Source organism: Phalaenopsis equestris, unplaced genomic scaffold (genome assembly GCF_001263595.1).
Source record: "Phalaenopsis equestris unplaced genomic scaffold, ASM126359v1 Scaffold001081, whole genome shotgun sequence".
NCBI classification, from domain to species: Eukaryota; Viridiplantae; Streptophyta; class Magnoliopsida; order Asparagales; family Orchidaceae; genus Phalaenopsis; species Phalaenopsis equestris.
Window position 1 is genome coordinate 824,850 of NW_018165520.1, and position 23,520 is coordinate 848,369.

Below are 23,520 nucleotides of genomic sequence, written 5' to 3' on the forward strand. Positions count from 1 at the left end.
AGTAGGGAGAAGAGAAATAAGAAACATAATTAATGCATGTAAAAGTGTGGACTGGAGGTTTCTGTACATGGCTCATTCCTCTCACAGGTCCTTGAACAAACAAGCTTGTATCAATCCAATACCAAGATAGAGTTTAGAACTACTTTTAATGCCTCGTATATTTCAGCAGCTCGAGCAATCATAATTAATTTCAAGAAAACAAAACTGGTTATAGGAAAAAGAGTTGCTTTTAAGGAAAAAAAAAGGAAGCAGAGCTACTTAAAGAAAACAAAACTGGTTATAGGGAAACACATGCGCTTCACATTCCACCCAACTTTCAAAATATGCTTACAGAAAACAGAGTTCTCTATCACTCAGTTCATTTGTACTGACATATCTAAAACGTGAAGAATCTCTTCAGGCTAAAATGAAGAATTTCAGCAAGCTACTAAAGATAAAAAAACTGTGTTATGTATGTAAACCTTATAAAAATCTACAGCAAAAAATATTGTAAACCTTCCAAAAATCTGAATCCAATATGTATGTCAACATTCCACCATAAATACTCATAATTGCATCAAAAAAACACCTAAATGAATGTAGATAAGAAGGGGGATATAATGACCAAGGCTAACTGCTCATAACTGCATCAAAATCTCCCTCATTTTTTCAATTCTTAATTGCAGTAGTTGTTGTTGTATACATTTCATAACTGCAGCTCAAAAAAATTCCTAGCTGCATCACCAAAATATGATCTATACATTTCATTTCTGCAGCAATTCATACCACTGAAATGATCTATACAATAGCTGTAGTTCTGCACAGACTCCACAGAAAAAGAATTATACAATGATCTATACATTTCATAACTGCATCAAAAGATCTATACAAAAGATCTTAAAATCTAAAAAAAAGAATTAATTACTGCAAAACTCCACAGAACTACAGCAAAGTTTTGTACAGAACTACAAATATAGCCCTCTAATGCAGAAGTAGCTGAGAAAATTTGCTTAAGCTTGAATCTGTAAAAGCAAAACTCCACAGAACTACAAATAAAGAAGTGTGATGGGCAACTACTAATCAAATATTAGTTATTAAAAAAATTCACATCTCAATATTATGCAATGTGAAGACCGCTTCATAATCTTTGTTTGCAACGTGAATGGCTTCTCGTGCATGAGTGAAAAGATGCATATATAAAGAAATTGAAACTCAAGGTATTAGATATGTAAACACATAAATATTGAATGAAATTCTACTGATTTGGGCTCAAATCCCGGGATTGATCAAGTGATCAATCCCAAATGTAGCAATTTGATAAGGTTCCATGAATAACACCATTGTTACTAATAAAAGTCCAATTGAGTATTCCAACCTAAAAGAGCCATGCAAAACCTTACCAGAAACTTCTAACTTCAGTTGACGTCAAGAGCATTACTCGGTCGATCGACGTTATTACCAAGAAAGAAAGTCCAATTGAGTATTCCAACCTAAAAGAGCCATGCAAAACCTTACCAGAAACTTCTAACTTCAGTTGACGTCAAGAGCATTACTCGGTCGACGTTATTACCAAGAAAGATTATCAAACATACCACTCAATCCTTTTGTGTTTACATATCTACCACCTAAACTTCAATCTTTACATTCATGTCACCCAACTGTTCGAGGAAAGGGGAGAGATCGGGGAAGAGGAACGCGGTCGGGAGAAGCTCGGTCGCGTGGTCGGCGAAGAGGAATCGGCGAAGAGGAGGAAAGAAGCGATCGGGAGAAGCGGAAGACAGTCAGAGAAAGAGGAACACGATCAGGAAGCTCGGTCGCGTGGTCGCGGAAGAGGAATCGGCGAAGATGAGGCAAGGAGCGATCGAGAGAAGCAGAAGGCAGTCGGAGAAAGAGGGAATCGATCGGGAAGCTCGGTAGCGTGGTCGGCGAAGAGGAGGAACAAGAGATCGGTCAGGGCAACGAGGTAAAATGACGTGTTCGAAATCTGGGAAGCGGGCTCCTATAGGCGTTCGGCTTTCGATCAAAATCGCGGGACGCCACTCTTCCAACGTCGCCCCAAACGAGCGAATTTCGCGTTCGGATGCCGCGCAACAGCGAAAACGCTGCGCCAAACAGACCCTAAGTCATGCCCAAACTCTCCTTACAAAGCTCTTGCCAAAAAATCCATGGATAATCATGCCAAAACAAAACTTCAGCTGTGGTGGCGTAACCACGCCCATGGCCGGCGTAGTTACTGTTACGAACCGACCTGATAGGTTGGAATTAACCAAATCAAGAACTGTGGTCGAACAATGAAAACATTTAAATAACTATCCACAGATTTATAAAACCTTCTAATATATAAAAGAGCCACTAAAATCCACAAAACGTAATAAAAATAAATCATCCAAAAACAACTAAGGAAAACATGTCAAGCCAATACTAAAAAGTATATAAAATATATGAAGGAAATAGTAAAAAGAAACTATAATCATAAATATCCAGCAACGGTGATCCTTCTCCTGTAAACAAAATTTCTCATATTAGATATATGAACCTATAAATTTTATTTTCCTGAAAGAGAATTAAATTCATTAGTAAGTTTGACTTAGTGAGCAATTATAATCTTTATATACATTAACTTATTATGTCAATGTTATGCATGAATAACTAAAGAAAATATTGTCATTTATTTATAAAACTTTTAAACTTTCATGTTAATTTTATTTCTTCTCATTTCACTTTAAATACTTATCATTTTAATCCCCTTAAGTGACATAACAGGATTACTGTAATGCCCGAAAATACCCTAAAAAATGTACCACAAAGTACTCCAAAAAATTTTACCCGTTGGTACCCTCAAAAATTACACCCGAATGTACACATTTACCATTTCATTTAATGTGCACGGGTACATCGTCTCCCCTACCAACATCATCTGGGGGTAACGTTTCAAACTTGTACTTAAAATTTCGTATCAATTAAAATACTTTTAAAATGTACTTTCATATATCAGTCATTTTCCTCTGAATTGTGATAAGGTTTCAAACTTTCAAAATATCAAACATGAATAAATATACTTTCTTTAAACCATTTAATAAAATAATTATTCGTCAAATAAAATACTAATATAATGCATAAAAAAATAGTTACTCACCTTGCTTGATGTGATAACTCTCCTAAATTTTAAATCTGTTGAAAAAGAAATTCTTCAATCCCTCGCAATATAGAAGACGGAATTGACAATTATTACTTGTATTTATCCCGCTTAATAAAATCTTGAACTCACCTAAGTTTTCGGTCTTAAATTCCTAACAAGCTTGAAAGCTTCGGCTCTCCTTCCTGCACTCCTTCCAGCAGCACGCGGCCTCTTCTCCTCTCGAGAGAGCTGCGCACTTTAGCTCTTCCCTCGGCTTTTTCTTTTTATTTGTCGACTTCTTCCACCACACGCGAACACGACGTCGCTCCTCCTTTCATGCACGATGCAGGCTTGTTGCTTCTCTTTCGCACGGTAGCAACGCACGAAGCCGATCCTCCTTTCTTCCTATCCATCATCACTTGAATAAGAAGCAATAAGGCCAATCAGGTGCATTAAGTATCGCACGGCAAGGAAAAACTGCACGAACCTTCCTCCTACTTTGGCTTCCTCCTTATCTTCTTCTCCCAAATGATAACTCCACCTCTCGACTTTGAAGCTTAACGGTAGTGCCAGTTAATCCTTAAGCCAGTTCGATTTTTATTTTCCTTATTTATTTATTTATTTATTTAAACTTTTTGTTATTACAATTACGCTGCACCCGGAGCAGCTACACCAACTTCAAGAAACAGTGAAACCAGCATAACTACACAAGGGTCTGGACCATAAAGTTCCATGTGGATAAGGATTTGGCAAAGTTTTCAAATTTTGTTCTTTTAATGAAACATTAATTCATTATCCCATTCTCATTTATCACTTATGTGTTCTGTCCGAAATCTTGGAAAATGGCAAATGCATAATTTTTTCTTGGAATAACAGGGCTCCTCTTCATAGCATGCAGTTTGGTTCTTCAACATCGGTTTTCAAAATAAATTTACGACGTGCTTTGAAGCTTGGTGCTCCAACCTAATTTTTTTTTTCTTCCATGCAACAGCCATTCTATGTAAATATGTCTTTATTTTTCAAATGAATCTGTCATATTTTATTTGACACTTGATGCGAGCACTAGTCAAAGAGTATACACCAAAAAGAATATGTAGCATATTCATTATAGCCCAACTCATGTATGGATCCCATGCACTAGAGCAGAACTTGGTAGATAGGTAGTGGGGGAACTATGTGCAAATCATAAGAAAAATTCAGCTTTAATAAATAGCTTATTGGAATAAATGCAGTGGTGGTGCTGGATTTAATATAAATGGATCTCTTCCCCACAGAAAAATAACAGGAACAGTTAATATACAATCAGATAGTCAAAATGTAGCATAATTACAATCTCCATCACACCTCAAATAGGCATATCCTAAGCAGAGGGAACAGGAAAAAAAAAATCTCCCAAACCCTCACTACAATATAATCCCACTACACTACCCAACACCTCCTTTTCTTGAAACACTAACAGCAATCCGCACACTGAAAATTTCTCTCACCTATTCTCACTCCCGTCAATGATGAACAGAATGTAGGATGTTCGGCATTCTAGACTTATAATGCAGTGCAGCATTAGGTGAGACAACTTGATTCAACAGTCATACATTTTCCAGAAAAAAAAGGCTATTACTACTAAAATAATTATTTACAAATTTCTATGGAAACTAAAAAAGTAGTAAAAATCAAATTCAATTGAAAACACTTTGGCTTATGTTAAATTAATGATGAGAAAAATATGGATCGCACACCTTGAATCACACAAAAAAGAAGCAAGATTGTAACAAATCTGTGAAAATCTAAACAAATAACAATAAATGAAAATAAGAAGAATGAAACGAGAAGAGAAAGGAAAGAAATGAAGAAGAGAAGTAGCTGGTAAGCAAGCATCATGCTCGAATAATGAGGTAATCCCACCCATAGTTCCTCATACTTGATCAATAAGTAGAGCCTCTAAGGAGAATGATTTGCAGGCCCAAAAAATATTTGTAACAAGCCATAAAGTTCCTTGTACATGCCTTCAATGTGCCTATTATATAAGAAAAAAGTGTCTGCTAGAGAAGCCACCAAAAAATGAGCATCAAACCTCACAAAGGGAGCTACAATAATCACCCCCACCAAAAGCCACTGTCAAAATTCAAGAAATTTGTTACAACCAAAAGACCTGTTAGTATCACAAAATAGAAAGCTAAAAAGTGTCAAAAAAATTTCAAACCAACCAGAGGAATCCAGCCAAGCAAATAGAAGAAGCCACCATTTGCTAGAATAGGAAGCCACATGAAATTGAGGAAAAATCACCTGACGTGGTGGTAAGTAGGCATTAAACAATAGTATGGGGATGAGTAATTTTGTGTGGCATTTATGAATGAGATGAAAGCAATTAGAAGTGGTTTGAAGTTCAGAATACTTCGGTAAGTTAAATTTCCCAGAGTAGAGAGCAATGAGGAGCGGAAATGGGATCAAGTCTTGGCCAAAAGGGTGGAGGGGAGTGGGGAGTGGGGATTGTCTTATGGAACTTGTATTAGGCTGAGAAATTCATTATGGCTTATTTAGGATGCAGCATAGAAAAGTAGAAAAAATTTGAGGTTATTTATGGTTGGTTAGGTGTATAGAGATGAAGGAATGAAAAGTGAGAAGATTTTGGGTTGTTTTGAGAAGACTAACATGTAGGGGTTTTTTCTTTGCATAAAAAGGAAGGAATTTTAGAGAAACTCCATGACATGAGAGAGTTTTAAGGAGATGTCAAAAAAAAAAAACGAATTTAATTACTTTGATAACAAAAAAACAAATATAATAAACCGACTCTAACCAAAAAGCAGAAATGGAGAAGTCCAGCAAGTCAATCTCCAAGAATTAGCCACGAAACCTGCTTAAAGATAAATGTTATTTAAAAACTGACTTCGATCTTTAATAGTACTTTCATTACAACCATCCTTACATAAATGTAGTCAATGTCTTAATCAACAAATTACGGAACCAAAAAGGCATCATAAACGGCTGGCAGTTCCAAGGTTAAAGAAAACAAAATGCAACATCATATTTAAATGAAGTTTAATAAATAAAAACCCTAATAATTCAAGTTGATGCGGGGTACACAAATGAGCATTTGAATTTTAAGAAATTTTCTTTTAAAATTCGAATTTGACTTGCATTGCTTGAGTTGACAGACTGTGCTTATTGGCATGATCTTACATCATTTGCATGGGAAAACAGAATTATTAAACATTCATTTATATAATTATATTAAAAATTATAAGATAATATTTTCTATATAAATTACATAATATAAATAAACTTAAATAATCATAGCATAAGCAAGCAATATATGCAGATAGTTTGAAAAAATAGACAATTTTAAAATTAGAAGATAATCTCAATTCTAATTTTCATAAAAAAAAGGTCATCCGTCTAAGATTAGATTTACCTTCGAATATTCTAATAATTCCAAAAATTTTACATTCTTATTCTACAACACTACAAAATCAATGTATGTGTCAATTACTCTTGATCTTTTCTCTATAAAAAAACTTTCCACTATAACACCTTAGAAAATTACCCTCCGATTGTCTGTTCCTATCTTAGAAATTTCATGCCCCGAATCGGGTCATGACAACAAAGACCTAGCCTTGAGTTAGATTCAAGCAACCATATTCAAACTTATCTTAGAGAAGTCTTGATGGTAAAAACATAGTCTTCAGAAATACCAGGCAACCAATTCAAATTATACTTGAGAATTATGAGGTTATAAAGAGCTATTCTTAGTAAAATTGGGCAACCAAATTTTAAAATCACTCCAGAAAGTTTGAACTATAAATTCAAGTAACTAAATCTAATTTACCCTGAGGGAGTTAAGGCAATAATGGCTTAGTACTAAGAAGAATTCTGGCAATTAAATTCAAATTACTCCCAAAAATGTCTAGGCCACAAAAATTTAGACCCAAAAAATAAAACAAACACTACAAATCAAACTTCAAGCTAGGTCTTCCTCCTAAGTCAAGTCTCACTTGCTCTCAAAAACCAATAACAACTAAGGCAGGTCAAAAAACAAAATTAACAGAAGTTCAAGAAAACTCATGGTCTCTAACATTAGGCATCTCATGGATAAATGGTGAAGTCAACTACCACGTAGATGATAACCTCCGTAGTTTCACCTAAGAATGCTTTGAAGTGTGTTATAGCTTTGAAGTTTGCTCTATAGCACTGAAACCATATCTTCAAGCATATTTGTTGCTCTAATCTACTCACTATCTAATTGATGGCAACCTATAGCTACTACTTGGAATCCCTAGAGAATGTTGCCTCTCAATCTTTGTCATTGTAGAATATATCTACCAGGTTGACCGGAGATGATGGAATCATAGGATCATGATCAAATTAACAATTCATCACAAAACATGCCTTAAATATCAAGCTGAAATTAACCATCATCAATTTATGTGATGTCCTTAATTGAAAGCGTGATGCAACATTATGTTTCAACTGTACTTAACAATAATGGCTTGCACTCATAGGAAATCTCAATCCCAAAAATCTAATACAAACACTAAATAGTAAGAAAATGTTGACTAGCAAAATCTATAACGAAATAAAATATTTACCTTTAAAAACTCCATGTTACTTGACACTCGATCCCTAAACCTAGAGAGCTGAATGGAGGGAATAACCCCAATACCACATGATACCTTTCAAAGCCTCCAATGATTAGTTAAAGGACCCCTCCTAGTGTAGGAGAGCAAGCTAATGTGCTTGTGCCAATGAAAGACACGACAAGTGCAAGAAAGCATACTAGTGCTAATGATGAAGCCTATAGATGTAAAAATGTATGGTATAGTGCATAGGCTAATGATAACCCCTACAAAGAGTAGAGGAGAAAGCTAATCTATTGGCGTGAATGATGAATTCTACAGATGTAGGAGATCAAGGTACAAGTTGCTACCAAATGATGGCTCCCATATAATTAGATGTTGTGAATTCAATGTGCACAACTGAAAGAATAAGATGTGCTGACTGAACAATGCGCATAAGAGAAAACAAGCTATAGTACTTGGGATAATGATTGCCCATACAAAGGAGGGAAATTGTTGATGAGTTTGTGTAAATGATGAATCCTACAAAAGCAGAAAAGCAAGTTGCCAGCTTGTGGCAAAATGATGCCTAATATATAATTAGATCATGTCGAATTTATAGGGAAGTGATGTAAGAATGAGATGTGTATATAACTACCTTACATAATCTACTTGTGTTAATGATGAACCTTGCACATGCAAGAGAGCAAGCTTTAGTCTTCCAAAAATGAAATAGAGTTGCAAGTCTATTAATCCCTAGATAATTCATTCCACAATATTCATTGAAAAATCCATCTTCAGCCATGTTCCACTTCTACCCAAAGGCCCACTGCTATATCTAATCCTCCATAAGAAAGTATCTCCAACACTAATGCCATTTGAATCCACCTCTACAACTAAAAGCATCACTTATTTTAAATACAACAATAACGAGGAGAAGAAGCTTTTACCCCGCTAAGTGGGATCGGCTGCATGAATCATTTTTCGCCATTGTGTTCTATTAAGTGTCGTATTTCATTTAATTCTAATAAATTAATATCATTTTTATACAATATGCCAAAGTTTTTAGGTCTACATCTACCTTTCTTAGCATAAGTCAAATAAACATCTACTCTCCTAATAGGGTCATGAGATAAATGGCATTTAATGTGGCCAAACTATCCCAGGAGACTCACTCAAATTTTGTTTGCCACTATAACTACTCCAACCCTTTCACAAATATTTTTATTTCGCATTTTATCCCTAAGAGTAAAACCACTCATCCACCAAAGCATTCTCATCTCAACAACACTTAATTTTATGCTTCTCTTTTACAGGTCAACAATCTGCTCCATAAAGCATTGTAGGTCTCACCACCATCTTTTAAAATTTTCCATTAAGTTTAAACAGTACTTTTCTGTCACACAATAGACCCGAAACATTCTACACTTCAAACATCCAACTTAAATTCTACTAATAACATCCCCATCTACATAATCATTACGTTGAACAATAGAACCAAGATATCAAAAATATTTGCTCCTTTTAATGACTTAATCACCATTGTTACAACCTCGCCATTAGATCTACTATTGCTAAAATTACATTTCATGTATCCAGTCTTAGATCTACTCAAACGAAAGTCTTTAGAATCTAAAATTGACCTCCATAATTCCATTTTTTCCTAAACTCTATCTAGTTTATCCACAATAAAGATATCATCAGCAAAAAGCGAATACCAAAGTATATCCTCCGGTGAATGTCCAGTAAAAATATCTATAACTATAGCAAAAAGATATGGGTTTAAAGCCGATTCCAGATGTAATCCAACTAAAATAGAAAAATACTTGGTCAATCCTCCAATTGTTCGAACAAGTAACAACTCTAGTATACATATCTTTAATGAATTAAATATAAGCAATATCAACATCTCCCTTTTCAATAATTCTCCAAAGTACTTCTCTTGGAACTTTATCATAAGATTTTTCTGAATCAACAAAAATCATATGTAGATCCTCCTTGCTCTCTCTCTATACTTTGTCATCAAACCTCTCAATAAAATATAGCTTCCATGGTAGACTTGCTCGACATGAATCTAAACTAACTTTGAGAAGTTTTTGTATCACGTCGTAACCCATCTTTAATTAATCTCTATCACTCATTTTAAATATCATAAGAAAAAACATATGCAACCAACCCCAATGCAAAGCCCAAATCTTATTTTTAGAGAACACTCAAGATCTAGAGGATGAGGATATTAAAGAGATCATTGATAATACACTTCTTCGGGATGATGATTTGGGAAACATGATTGAGCACCTAAATAGTAGGATGAAATATATAGCTATAAGACAAAGTGAATCCAAAGCTAGGCGATAAGAAATATCTTCATTATTTACATATAATGATAAGAGATGTATGTTAATGACTAATAGAGGAATAATATGAATGTCATATACACCAAAGTATTATTATGGATAAATCTGAAGACTGAGCATCATCCAAAGCCCTTTCATTAAGATGGGTGAAGCACACATCGCTCTCAATGTACACCAAAGTATTATTATGGATAAATCTGAAGACTGAGCATCATCCAAAGCCCTTTCATTAAGATGGGTGAAGCACACATCGCTCTCAAAAACTACTAGTTATATGGTGCCTATAAAAATTGATAGCTATGAAAATAATTTGTGATGTACTATACTTCCAATAGATATGGCCAAATAAACTTTCAACCAAACTGTGATGTTTCGACATGAATGCTATTCATTATGATGTAGAACACTTATATATTAAGTTTTATAACAACATCATCCAAATATACCATGTTAAGCCCACTAATAAGATCAACCTAACACTTCCACCCAAAGTCACATCAAAAGAATTTCCAAATTTTTATTACTTAAAATTGAACTACTTACTACTATGAAGTTTCAATATGATGTTGACCAGTTTGTCATTGTACCAATTGTAGATCTAGATACCATTTTTAAGATTTTTGGGTTAAAGAGTTTGCCCAAGATTACTCATCTCTCATATTGCAATAACACATAGAATGCACCATATTTCAAGTAAATTTTTTTATGGAAATAGTAAGACTGGATGAGTTGCACAATATCATGATACTTGATAGAGATGCCAGAATCAATTGTTAATTTTTAATAATCTATGCTTTTAGTTCTAAAATATCACCTAACATAGCTAATGTCCATGCAGATGTATTTTCATATTCTACATTTATTATTGTTTCGGATGTTATTGGTTTACATAAAAATATTAAGAAATAAATCGAACCAAGTAGCACTATATATGCTAATTTTATAATTTAGACTAAATATATAATGGATATAATTAAAGTATGTGATGATATGTATCAGACTTCAAATAAATATCTCCAGATTCAAAAAACATAAAGTGGAAAAGATACATATGAATGAAGCATCATCAAATGACACTAGAGGTTTATGGTGAGGAAGAAGAACGAATCACCCACTCATGCTATATGATTTCCTAGAGATGATTTGTAGAAGAGAGCACCCGATTTCATTAAGGACTACTTGAACTTCAACTCTTTAGAGAAAAGTACTTTAAGATTAGTCATAAGGATTATATACAAAATTAAAAATGCCTCATCAAAAGAAGCAAAAACATGATGAAAAAAAATTTATTATGATTACTTATTTAAAAACTTTTATGATGTATATTTCTGCAAAACTACGTTATGTTTGCTCTTGTAAACTTATATATAAATAATTAAAATTTTAAATTTCAAATTAATTTGAATTTTTAAATTTCGGAACAAAATTATGCAACATGAGAAAAACAATTAATTATGATTCAAAAAAGCTCATCTCATTACAAACAAACTTTAAAAACAAAAGTTATGGAAGATCATTAAATCCCCACTTCCCTGGGTCTACTACCAAGCCTTTGGGGGTGTCTGGTAGCACATTTTAATTGGATTTATCACCAAATTTATTAAATCCAACCAAACACTAAAATGTAGGAGTTTCATAGGTTTATGAATTTTTGAATTTAGGGTACCAAATTTTGCCATCGATTCAGCTAAAATCTGGATTTACTAAATCTGGAGATCGGGAAATTTAACAGATTTACGATTTAAACCCTACTTGCAGCCAAAAAACCCCTTTAAGTCTTAGATAAAACTCTATTTTTTTTTTCACAAACAACAAAATTGTTCATTCAGCAAATTAAAAAGTAAATAGGTCTCATGCACATAATGAAAAAGAGACAAAGAGGGCCAGAGCGGCCTCTTCTTTCAAAATGATGGGGTCCTAGCCCCTAATGATGTAGAAATCCTAAAAGAATCATAAAAGAAAATTAATTAAATAACTGTAAAAGCATGCCATGTGAATGATTCGGCCCCGAGGCAGCATTCTGGAGAACCCACTCATAGCACAATCCAATCTATCAAACTATAAGCATAGCTCAAAAATGAAGAAAGAAAATCCAAATCCTTGATACTACCAATTTTTTAAGAGAGCAGTATTACAACAACTCCAACTTGATCCTACGCATTACCAGAGGATATAAACACTACGCGGCAAATGAATTAGATATTCAGATAAAGTTAAAATAAAATAAAAATGAAGCTTGAGCAAGAAGACATTGAAAAGAACATAACAAACCTTTAGGAGCTCATTGGCCTCGAGGGCTTCGACCATGGCGCCCGCGACAGTAGGGGTGACACCAGATTTGCCGACCTGCTGGCATTTGAGCTTCTTACCGAGGCTATGAGCATAGGAAGCTAATTCCTTCTTCTCCTTGATGGTGAGCTTAGGGACTGGGAAGCTCGGAAGCCACACTTTGACTGATTCGGTCGCCAGGGATTCATCTTCTTCCCGTAATTTATCTGCATCTTCTAAGTCGGAGATTATGGGGAAGACGGAATCTTCGTGCCCGGTTTCGCGGCGGAGGTGGGCAGTGCGCGCGAAAGAAGATGGGGTTGAGGATAAGTGACGCGAAGAGCGATCAAGGAGGAGAAACTGGGAATGGAGTGGGATTGAGGAAGGAGGAAGGACGGAGGTAGAAATGAAGAATTTTTGAAGGGAGGAGCAAAGAGAAGATGATGAAATGGTAGAGAAGCCAGAGAGAAGAGCCGACGAAACCAGCGCCATTTTTTCGTATGGCCTCCGGTTGCGGAGAGCTATCACGCGTATGAACCCGAATAATTAGTGGTGGTTATTGATAGATTATTAGGGTAATTAAATCAATAACATTTCAATAACTGCTAAATAACCTAGCAATATATTTTGTGATTTCACACTATTTTTTTTCCTGTCATTCCAGAGTTTTGTAAGGTTATTGGGTGTATTAACCCTAATAACAACGAAATAACCCTCAAATAACTCCAGAATAACCGTAACTCGCACGCACGCAGAATTGTGTGCATATGACGTACATAAATATTTTTCTGCGGGCTATTGGTTTGATGTATCAATTCATTTGGATGGCTATAACTTCTTACAAAAGGGAAATTTACATTAACCCCAATAACTGCGACATAACCCTCCAATAACTCCCGTATAACCGTTATACGCACGCAATTCTGCGTGCGTATGACGTGCGGAAATATTTTTCTACGGGCTGCTGGTTTGATGTATGAGTTCATTTGGATGACCGTAACTTCTTACAAAAGGGAAATTTACACAGTTAGCATGTAGTTCTTATGAATTCAGATGTCTCCCATCAATTAATTTTTATACAGATATTTCTACGTACAGTCCACCCAAAAATTGTTATTTAGAAGTCAACCACCCTCTTTCATCCATTTTTTAATTCTCACTCAAATATCAAAATTTAATGTAAAACCCAGTTTTTTTTTAGTTTTTATCAAATTCTCAATAGTTTGATTATGACACGCATAAATATATCAGCTTGATAGTTAAAAAAATTACATCGGTGATTAATTTGTAAATATCAATGTTTGGGGTGATCTATATGTAATTATCCCTATATTTATAATATATTTTGTGAAAATATAGCATTATCTGTAAAAAAAAGCTATTAAATTGTATAGTTGTAGGGTTATAAAACAAAATTCTTTTGATGCTCTTGAGTCAGATTCTCTGTTCTCTTCATCTCTAATTTTTTATAAACTCAATGGCTCAAAAGAATAAATTGGCTGTGTAATTTTTCTTTGTTGTTGGCAACATATTAAATATATACTTTTGACAAATCTTTTTCAAATAATGGCATTCTATAGCAGAAACAAAAGGATACATAATGTGCATACTTCCTCAAATTATAAAGAAAAAAACAAAAAACAAAAAATATTGTTGCTTTAACATGATACCAATTTGCTATACATGCAAAAAATTCTATGCTTCATGATTGCTTCAATGGATACAGTCATAGTGTGACACCAATACAAAAGCTTCTTAAGAATTTGAGCATAAAAAAATGACTCGGTATAATGATACCAATGGAAAACTTAGATAATAGGTTATTGAGTGACACATTGCACTGCAAAATACTAAAAACTACAAAGTGCTAGCAAAATAAGCCAATGAACCCCATGTAGGAGCAATCCTCTACTTTATCCTCTTTCGAGTGCATAACGTAGTTTGGTTAAACCAGTTTTAATTCTTTGAACCCCAGTTTGAACCCATTTCCCTATCTATTTGCATCGCCCTATGAACCACTTTTCCTTCACTCACTAGTTTGTTGTGAATACTCTAACCGTTCCTCCATCATTCTTCCGTGTCATAATGAATTACAACAAATTTTAACAGTTCATATGGTCAGTATGAAAACTAAATTAAGTTTTGATGAATACTAATCACAATAATGTTTAAAGATCAATTCTACAAGCATCCTAACATACTACACATTCAATTTATTCATCATAAAAGAAAGTTAAGAAAGTTCTACTCACAATGCTTGAAGAAAATACCACAAATCATCATCTTATAACAAAGCAAATCCACTAGAATTATTTTTACAAACATTACAAGACAATATAGAATATAAAACTTAGTTTTTTCCCTTGAAAAGAGATGAAAAGTCCTCCTTAAAAGTTTTCCAAGTGCTCCCTGCAATGTTGAGTATAACCCCTTACAGATTTTCTTTATAATTCCTCTCCAATCTCTCTAATAAAGTGGAAAATATCAAACCCTAACTTTGCACTATGACTCCTCTACCCTCCTCCACTTCCCAAGGCTTCAAAATGCTCTACAATGCTCCCTTGAACTACTTAAATCAACCTTATAACTCCTTAAGTTGTGCTGCAGTAACTGCAAAAAATTGCCCAGGAACTGGCCAGTGCCTTGGCGCCACAGGGTTAGCACCTAGGTGTCGACCTCTTGGTTTTTTCGACTGTGTTTTGGCACCTATGCGCCCAATAAGCTACCGCCAAGGAGCTTGGGTGTAGTGCCTTGGCCCCCAAAGGTTGGCGCCTAGGCACCAATTAGCTGGTTCCAATATGCTCCGTGTCACTCCATTTTAGCTCTGATTCTCTCTATATGTCTTACTTGTTATACCTGTAAGAAAAATACTAATATAACTTTCTTTAAAGTGCAATTTTATCTATAAATATGTGAAATATATAAATAAAAGTAAGCATGCTTTAGAACACATCAATTGTCAGATGATGAAAATTAAAAATTTTTTATATTCATTGTTTGACTAGAATTTAACGAATGAAAGAGCCACTAAAAAATTAATTAAAGCAATACAATTAAATTTTACCTCATTTATAGTCGTCCTCGGCACTATAAATATTTTCTTGTCAATCATTTATCATTTAATAAATTAATTAAATTTGAAAAGATTGTTACAAAAATTGTTAGCTAAATAAAGCTAATGAATAAGCATACTTTTATGTAATTCAATGAAAAGGAAAAAAATATGTATGCCAATTAAACAATAAAAAAATAAGGGTCCCTGTCGATTTGTACTTATTATTATGATCATTCAAAGGTGAATTTAAACTTTCACTATATTTTACTATATCGTTTACATATCATTTTTTTTTTTAATCTGCATACATCCATCACATAAACACCATAAAAATAATACAATTTAATGTATTTTAATATCAATATCCTTTTTCATTTATGTGCATGGGTACTTTAGTATTCCCCAGATTGTACCATAAATGAGTGATTCCATCAGAATCAACATGCACATGCAAACAATCAAACATTTTTATTTTATTTCAATATCATTCAATAACAGGAATCTTGCATTTACATGATAAACAAATATCAGTAGCATACATCAATATGACCAATTGAACCTAATGTGACAATAAAGCACATCTAAGCAAGTCATAGAGTGAATTAAATTTAGAAGAAGTCAAATAATACTAAAATTTAAAAGTATAAGTACTTATCTAACCATTTTTTATGATTATTGTAGCCAATTAATCATTGATGTTCTATATATAGTGTATAAAAAAGAAAAATATAATATTTTATCACTTCATAAGTCTTTTACTCAAAAGTCTAAAGTATTTTCTAAGTACATGTTATTTTATATATTAATATATCTTCTAAATTAAAAGACATAAAAGTAGAACTTGCCTCAATTAATTTTATTTTTTTCCTCCTTCCTCGATCACCTTTCTTAATTATCTTATCAAAAGTCTGATTTAATTAAAAGTACTCTTAATATATTAATAGTTAGACATATATATATTAAATTGATAGTAATATACTAGAACTTTAACTCACCTTAACTTTTCTTCGCTGCCATCCCCCTCTAATCGATCTAAATTTGAAGCTTCAATTGATTGAATCTTAATTTAATTAAACCCTAATATTGTCAAATAATAATTAGATATATATATGGATGCCAACCAACAGGCCGGGTATATTTATATTTGTATGTGTGTGTGCTGCGTACCAAGTACTGTTTGTGTGTGCGCTGCGTACCAGGCTTGTTGGTTGGCATCCACAGTATAAGACCCCTGAGGTCGGGGATTCAAATTCTCTTTGGCACAATTGGCCTTAAAGTGGTGGTACTCAAATTGTTAGGCACATTAGGAGTGACTTCAAAAACATTCAACTTATATTTGTCTGTGCCATATTGTTTTAAATACTCAAATTGTTAGGCACATTAGCACAAAATATATCATGTTTGTGCCATATTGTTTTGAATCATGGATCATATTTTGAAATTTATTTACATGATCTAATACAATGTGAGAAACATTCAACTTATATTTGTTGAATAATTCAACCAAATATTTTGTAAATCTACACCTTTATTTTATTTTTTGATTCAAGTGCTTTCTAAAGTTCAAAAGAACATGTTGACGTGTAAAACATATCCTAAAGATGGATAAAAAAGAGCACTAAAAATGCACCCAAGATAAAAAAAAAAAAAAAACAATATCTTATTTAGATTTTCCTTTACCTAGTCATTCATTAGAAGAGAAATTATATTCATTTTTTAAATTTGGTTCAGATTTATGAGGAGAAGATATTGCAAAAATTAAGCTTAAATTGTTAAGTAATACATGTTTTTATTTGGATCATTTAAAATGTGTTAGTATAAGTTTTTTAGTGCAACATCATCATGATGAAGTGATACTTGTATATAAAGTTTTTTTAAATTGATGAGAAACTCCTAATCTACTCATAGATTATTGACCTATAAAATTAAATTGATAATATAAAATTATATTTTGAATATAAAATTAAAAATAAATTTAAGATAATTAAACAAATTAAATAATAGTAGTGAGATTAAAATAGTCTGGGAGGGAAGCATGTCGATGACACTATCCTTATATTAGATTAACTATTGAGCACACAATTTATGTCTCTCTCTTCTAACAACGAGTGCTCTTGCATTGATTATGTGTGCACCTTCATTATTAATTGGCAAAACTTCAAACTAATCTCATGCTATTTGCCTAAGAGAAATGAAAATATGATGGAATAATAAGAAGGAAAGTTCATGGAGAAAGTAAGTGAGTATTCAAAATTCTTTCATTGCTTTTGAGCTTATATTATCATGCATTTATAAGTGAAAGATTAAAGCATAATAATAACATATTCTATATAATTTATAGCTATTAAATGATATTAATTTAAATTATATGTTTATAAATTTATTTTATGTTATATTTCAAAATATTAACATTTTATAATATTAATAATATTAATTCAACATTATTAAGTTATAACATTATAACATTGTAGTGCTATAATGCTACATTGTATTATCTTTTGTATATTAATTATAACACATATCACTGGTTTGCATCAAAAGTATGAAATTTTGGGTCATCACGAGAGGGCTGATAGCATATGCAGTTATGTAATGTCATTGTAGCAGCTACTATCTTGGCTTGCTTCTTAAAATATTTTGTCAACATGTTACATAAAATAATTCACTTTTTTCAAAATGTTGAATGACATCTTAATCATGTCAAAGAAGGATGTAGTGTATTAAAAATGTATTGTCTTCTACTTGTTAACTGAATTTCTCTTTAAAAAATAGAAGTATTATACATTGTATCTAAAAATAGCTTTGTAAATCCACATTGCAAAGGAAATCAAACATTCACAAGATGTAATGCCATCATAGCAATCATTATCTTGACTTGCTTCTTAAAAAAATATGTCCACTTGTCTTACAAAATATATTATTTAGTTTTAATAATTTTGAATAGCTCCTTAATCACGCCATATAAAAAAAATTGTTATTTAATTTTTTTGTCATCCGCTTTCTAACATAACTGCTCTTTAGAAATCATGAATATGATACCTTGAACCTAAATATGGCTTCATAAATACTCATTGCAAGGGGTATCCATCAACCACAAGAGTATCTTCAAGTGTATGATCTAACATCATTTACTTGAGTAGTTGACTAGTATTGGCATGTTTATTATCTATGCTTTCATAAACAAAATCGGCAGTGGAATACAAAAATTAGTTTGCGATTACGAGTTACAAATTTGAATATACCGCTATCATGTGCACTATCTTCCCAACCTACCATAATAAATGTAAAACACATTAAAATCACACATTATCATATCACTTTATGTAAACGATCCACATCGCCCTACATATGCAATCTTCTTACTATTTGGAATACAAACATCCACATGTGTTCAATCAATCACTCTAGTATAATTATAATTGAGAAAATATGGTTATTTATTTAATCTTATTTATATAATAACAAAAATATATTTGAATTAATATATTAGGAAAAGGCAGATAATGATATTCTTAAATTTTCTCTCTTGGCATATTTAAGAAATTAGAATCTCCAGGTTTCACAACTTCCATAGAAAAACTTATTAAAGAATCTAATCTAATTGAAGAATATCAACTATAGTTTCAGTTGAATATTGGAAATGCTCACATTTTACTCTAATAGATTCATTATAATATAAATGCAATGGCTAATAACTCCCTCGATGCAGTTCTAGATGAACCATGAAGGCCATGCCTACTTTTCAATTCCTGGAAGAGATCCACAAAAATTGATTATGACATACAAAACAAATTATGAAATCCCCCTTGGTGACACATGAGTAGCTAACCAATCAATTTTGTCCCCAATTTATGATGAGATCATACATGGGGTTTTATAAACATATGATCAAACATAATGCTGCTATAAATTTGTTTTTCCAATGATCAACTTCTAGTAACTCTTCGTTTCTGCTGTTTTCCATCCTTGTCGCAATTAAGCAATGATATAACCACCTAAAGATAGAACAGAATGCATCTTTCACAAAACAAGTGAAAAATTGATGTGTAGTATGAAGTACACAAAGTACCAAGAAAGTAAATTATCAAACAAAGCTTCTACTTAACAAAAACTGAACATAAAATATTTAAGGGAAGTAATCTCCATCATTAGCTCAATCACCAAATCTTTAAATGACAACCTTTCACTATGTATAAGAAATAAATAAAAAACTTAAAAAATTCCCCCAAAAAAAGAAAATATTTTTCAATCTCGCAACATATCTTCTCAAAAAGATCATCACTCACTTTCTACCATAAAAATTACTACATACTTTATCATTAGAATCTTCTTACAGAGTAAATAGATGAAGACTTTCTAAAATTTTTGAAACCTTTTTTACCACAGCAGCCATAAAGAGATCAAGCAAAAATTAGCAACTCACAAACTATAAGAGTGACATTCAATTTAGATAATCAACAAAATAAAATGTTTGTTTTACTCCAATTAAGCTGACAATGAATAGTCATAAAAAGTGTGTTCCAACATGGATGCTGACATAGAATTTTTATTTAATGGCATAATCAAAATGGCTAAAGAAGTTCTTACTAGTAATAGAGAAACCCATTTTCTTTTCTTCTTCCAAATAACATAAACAAGGACTCTGAATCCTTGTCTGTTTTTTTCTGCAGTCTTTCAAGAATTGATGGATGACCAACTTAAAGTTCTTAATGACCTTGATAATTTTTCCTTTTAGTGATTGCTATTGTTTCAATTATCTCTTAGGTGAGTTTATATCTGCATTTACTTTTCTGTCAAAAATTCAAGGTAAATAAATATATTAACATATTTAGTGCTGATAGGAAGTAGAGATGAAGGAAGATGCAAATATGGTTTTGAGCTTCAGAAGATTAGCAATTCGTAAATCAAGTTACAAAGTAAAACTTTACTTCAATCGAAGATTTCATGACCATTACCACCTTCCCTTGCTTTGAACAGCTGAATGCATTCTTTGGAAAGCCAAATTTTGGGGGCGTCTAAACTATACTCCCTCATCCAAAATTAAGTTCAAAAGTTTTGTTATTACAAAGTTATGTTAAGAGAGCACCATTATCAAAATCCTATCATTGTTAGCATATTTACATTCAAATTTTAAATGTGAGTACAAGCTCAAATGATTGTGAATTCTTCATGAGTTAAATTGTTATTATTATTATTTGGATATAGATATTAATTTAATAAATACTACAACCTTAGTTATAAATAACGTCATTTCTTGTACAGATCGATAAACCAATATTTCAAATTTTGTATTTATTTCATACGCATGAAAATTAGGACCAATTACGTGTCCTTATGCATGAATATAAGTAATGCGTATGCAATTGTGCGCCCTTGGGTGACAAGTTGGTAGGCAATTAGCGTGTAAACGAACCAAACATGAACGAACAGAGCTCGTGTTCTTGTTCGGTTCATTTGAAATTAAGTGTGTTTGAAATAGGATCGTGTTTGAAATTGTTCGTGAAGTTACTGTTCGTGTTCGGTTTGATTTATTTCAAATATGTTTGAAATGTTTGAAATGTTCGAATTGTTCGAATTGTTCGAATTATTTGAATTGTTCGAAATCTTACAAATTTGTTTGTATTGTTCGAATTGTTTGAAATCTTTCAAAAGCTTAAATCTATATGAAACTAATGTTTAAACTCGTATGACTCACAACATAAATGCAAAATAGTCGAAGCACAGCTCACAATAAAACCATAATATTATATTTCATCCATAAAAAAATAAGATCTAGTGGCAATATGCGAGATTTCACTCCCAAAAACTAGGTTTCAGCCAAAGAAACTAAATGAATTTAAAAGAAATATAGGAAAATTCAATCTAAGAGACAAACATAAAGATAAATACAAAATTATAGAATTTAAATAAGCTAAGAGTCAAATATGAAGATCAAATTATAATTTATAGAATTTTTTTTTAAAAAAATATGATAAATTTTTATAGTATACAATTATTTTTAAAATATGATAAATGTTTTATATATAATTATTTAAAATTATTTTATATTTCGAACAATAATGATTCGAACACGATTGAATAAATAACTATTCTTGTTTGGTTCGTTTATAAACCGAATGAAAAAAAATTGTTCGTGTTCGTCTCGTTCGTTTATCGAACGAGTCGAACACGAACCGTTTGCAAACTACTAGCTTTTTTGACAGCCCTATAGGCAGTTGCGTTGTCAGTCGTAAGACCCCTCTGACCCGGGTTCGATCCTTACAAAGACGGATAACACATATGGGAGCGGTATTCTCAAATACCACCCTTTAAATAATAAAAGGAAAAAGTAATGTGCATGTAAAGAGAAAACAAATGAAATTGAAATTTTATTAATAAACTGTCATGAATTGCTACATAACTTATTTCATTATATTTATTTAGCAGTAACTCTAGCATCTCTATAAAGAGAACTCTATCACTATAAAGCAAATAAAGATTTAGAAAAAAGAAAAAAAAACGTATGCATCACGATTGTATATCAAAGGAAATGTCTCGATCACCATATTTGGGTCATTGAAAAGCTTTATTGAATACAAATGAAGTGGAATTTCCTAAAAGATGTCTATGGTTTGATCAAGCACTTGTAGTTGAAAGCCATGGCCGTTCAGATACTAGTTATGATATGTTTGACCCCAAATATATATGAGTGCATGCAGTGACAAATTGTGAAATTTGCTTTCTCAAAAATTCATCTCATTGTCTCTTTTTTCCACCACTAGACAAAGCAGACAATTTCTATTTGGAATAACTGCATTCAATAACTCATTGCATAATGTGAGAGAGGTATTCAACTATAACAATCGAGCAATCAATTTATTCAGAATCCACGCATGAGCACTCGTAGCAACCACACCCACGAACATCAAATCAAGATTTTCTTCTAATTGATGATCAAAACTTCGTTGCATTTGGCACAATCGGTAATTCAACATTGAAGTTTTACATGACACATGATTACATTGATGTTTATGAAGAAACAATATAACAATACGTAAACACATTGCTTAACTTCAATTTTTCATTGCATCATTCATTAGGTGCATCAATCGTTGTTCTCTTAATTTAATTTTTCATTGCATCATACGTAAACACATTGATGTTTATGCTGAGTAATTAACTTAATGCATTATATCAATTAGTATTTAACGAATGAAACATGGGACCAGGATGATAGTGAAGTAGTTGTACAATGATGAGCAACATTAAATTGAAATCAAATATAACAGCATTATTTATACATTAATTTGCGTATTTGAGTTGCGTCGAATACGTATTACTTGGAAGTATGAAATTTTGACAGAATTTTCTTTTAGAATACACATGACTTGTAGATTGGTTTTTGAGATAAATTATGAATCAAATCTAATATACTTGGTAGATTGAGATGCATGAATTCCCACATTTTGGACATCCTGAATGAGCAAAGAAAGATTTGAAATAACTACACATATGCATGGAATTAAATAAGAAACTTTTAGGTGGTAGGTGTGTAAATTCGCCAATTTAATAATAATTAAGACAAGGCTGTACAGAACATTCATGACAATGTGAAGGCTTAATATATGATGATTTTGTACGTAAATAAAGGAGTTGTAACCAACAAACATAAAAAGTTTGGGGCATTTACATACATACCACACAACTCTTGTATATTTATATATCTAACACCTAAACTTTCATATTCATGGAGATCACATCAAAATTATAATTGGCACTAACTATTTAAAAGAGAACATACATCTTTTTTCTGCATAGATTTTTAATACCAATATATTATAAATATAAATACAAAACTCTAGGTATTTGATGTGTAAATCCATAAGAATTGTGTGGTATGTATGTAAAATTTCCCAAATAAGACTTTGTTATGCAGAAATTAGGAACAGAAATTAGATTATGAGACTCTGCCAGACTTGAAAGAAAATTTGATTTCATTAGCCCATTAAAGCAAAAATTAGAGAAGCATATCAATTATTAACTTTCTTAAACAAACATGCCCAATTGGTTTTTTAGAACTAAAATGTCATTTTTGTTAAACAAATATAATCAAAACTCTTATTAATTAATTAATTATTTATTTATTTATTTTATGTTGAGAGCTTCATGAACTTTTCTTTCTTATCAACACATTCATTTATGGTGATGATCTCT

At 32.2% G+C, this 23,520-nt stretch overlaps 1 protein-coding gene across 1 annotated transcript in view; it reads right to left on the reverse strand.

Moving 5' to 3' along the window:
- LOC110033038 overlaps window positions 1–12,814 on the reverse strand; it is a gene marked incomplete at its 3' end in the record, with an annotated part of 13,947 nt that extends 1,133 nt beyond the window's left edge. Inside the window, 1 exon segment of the mRNA XM_020736886.1 lies at window positions 12,276–12,814. Coding sequence (XP_020592545.1) covers window positions 12,276–12,764 — 489 coding nt within the window.
- Between the last annotated feature and the right edge of the window lie 10,706 nt (window positions 12,815–23,520).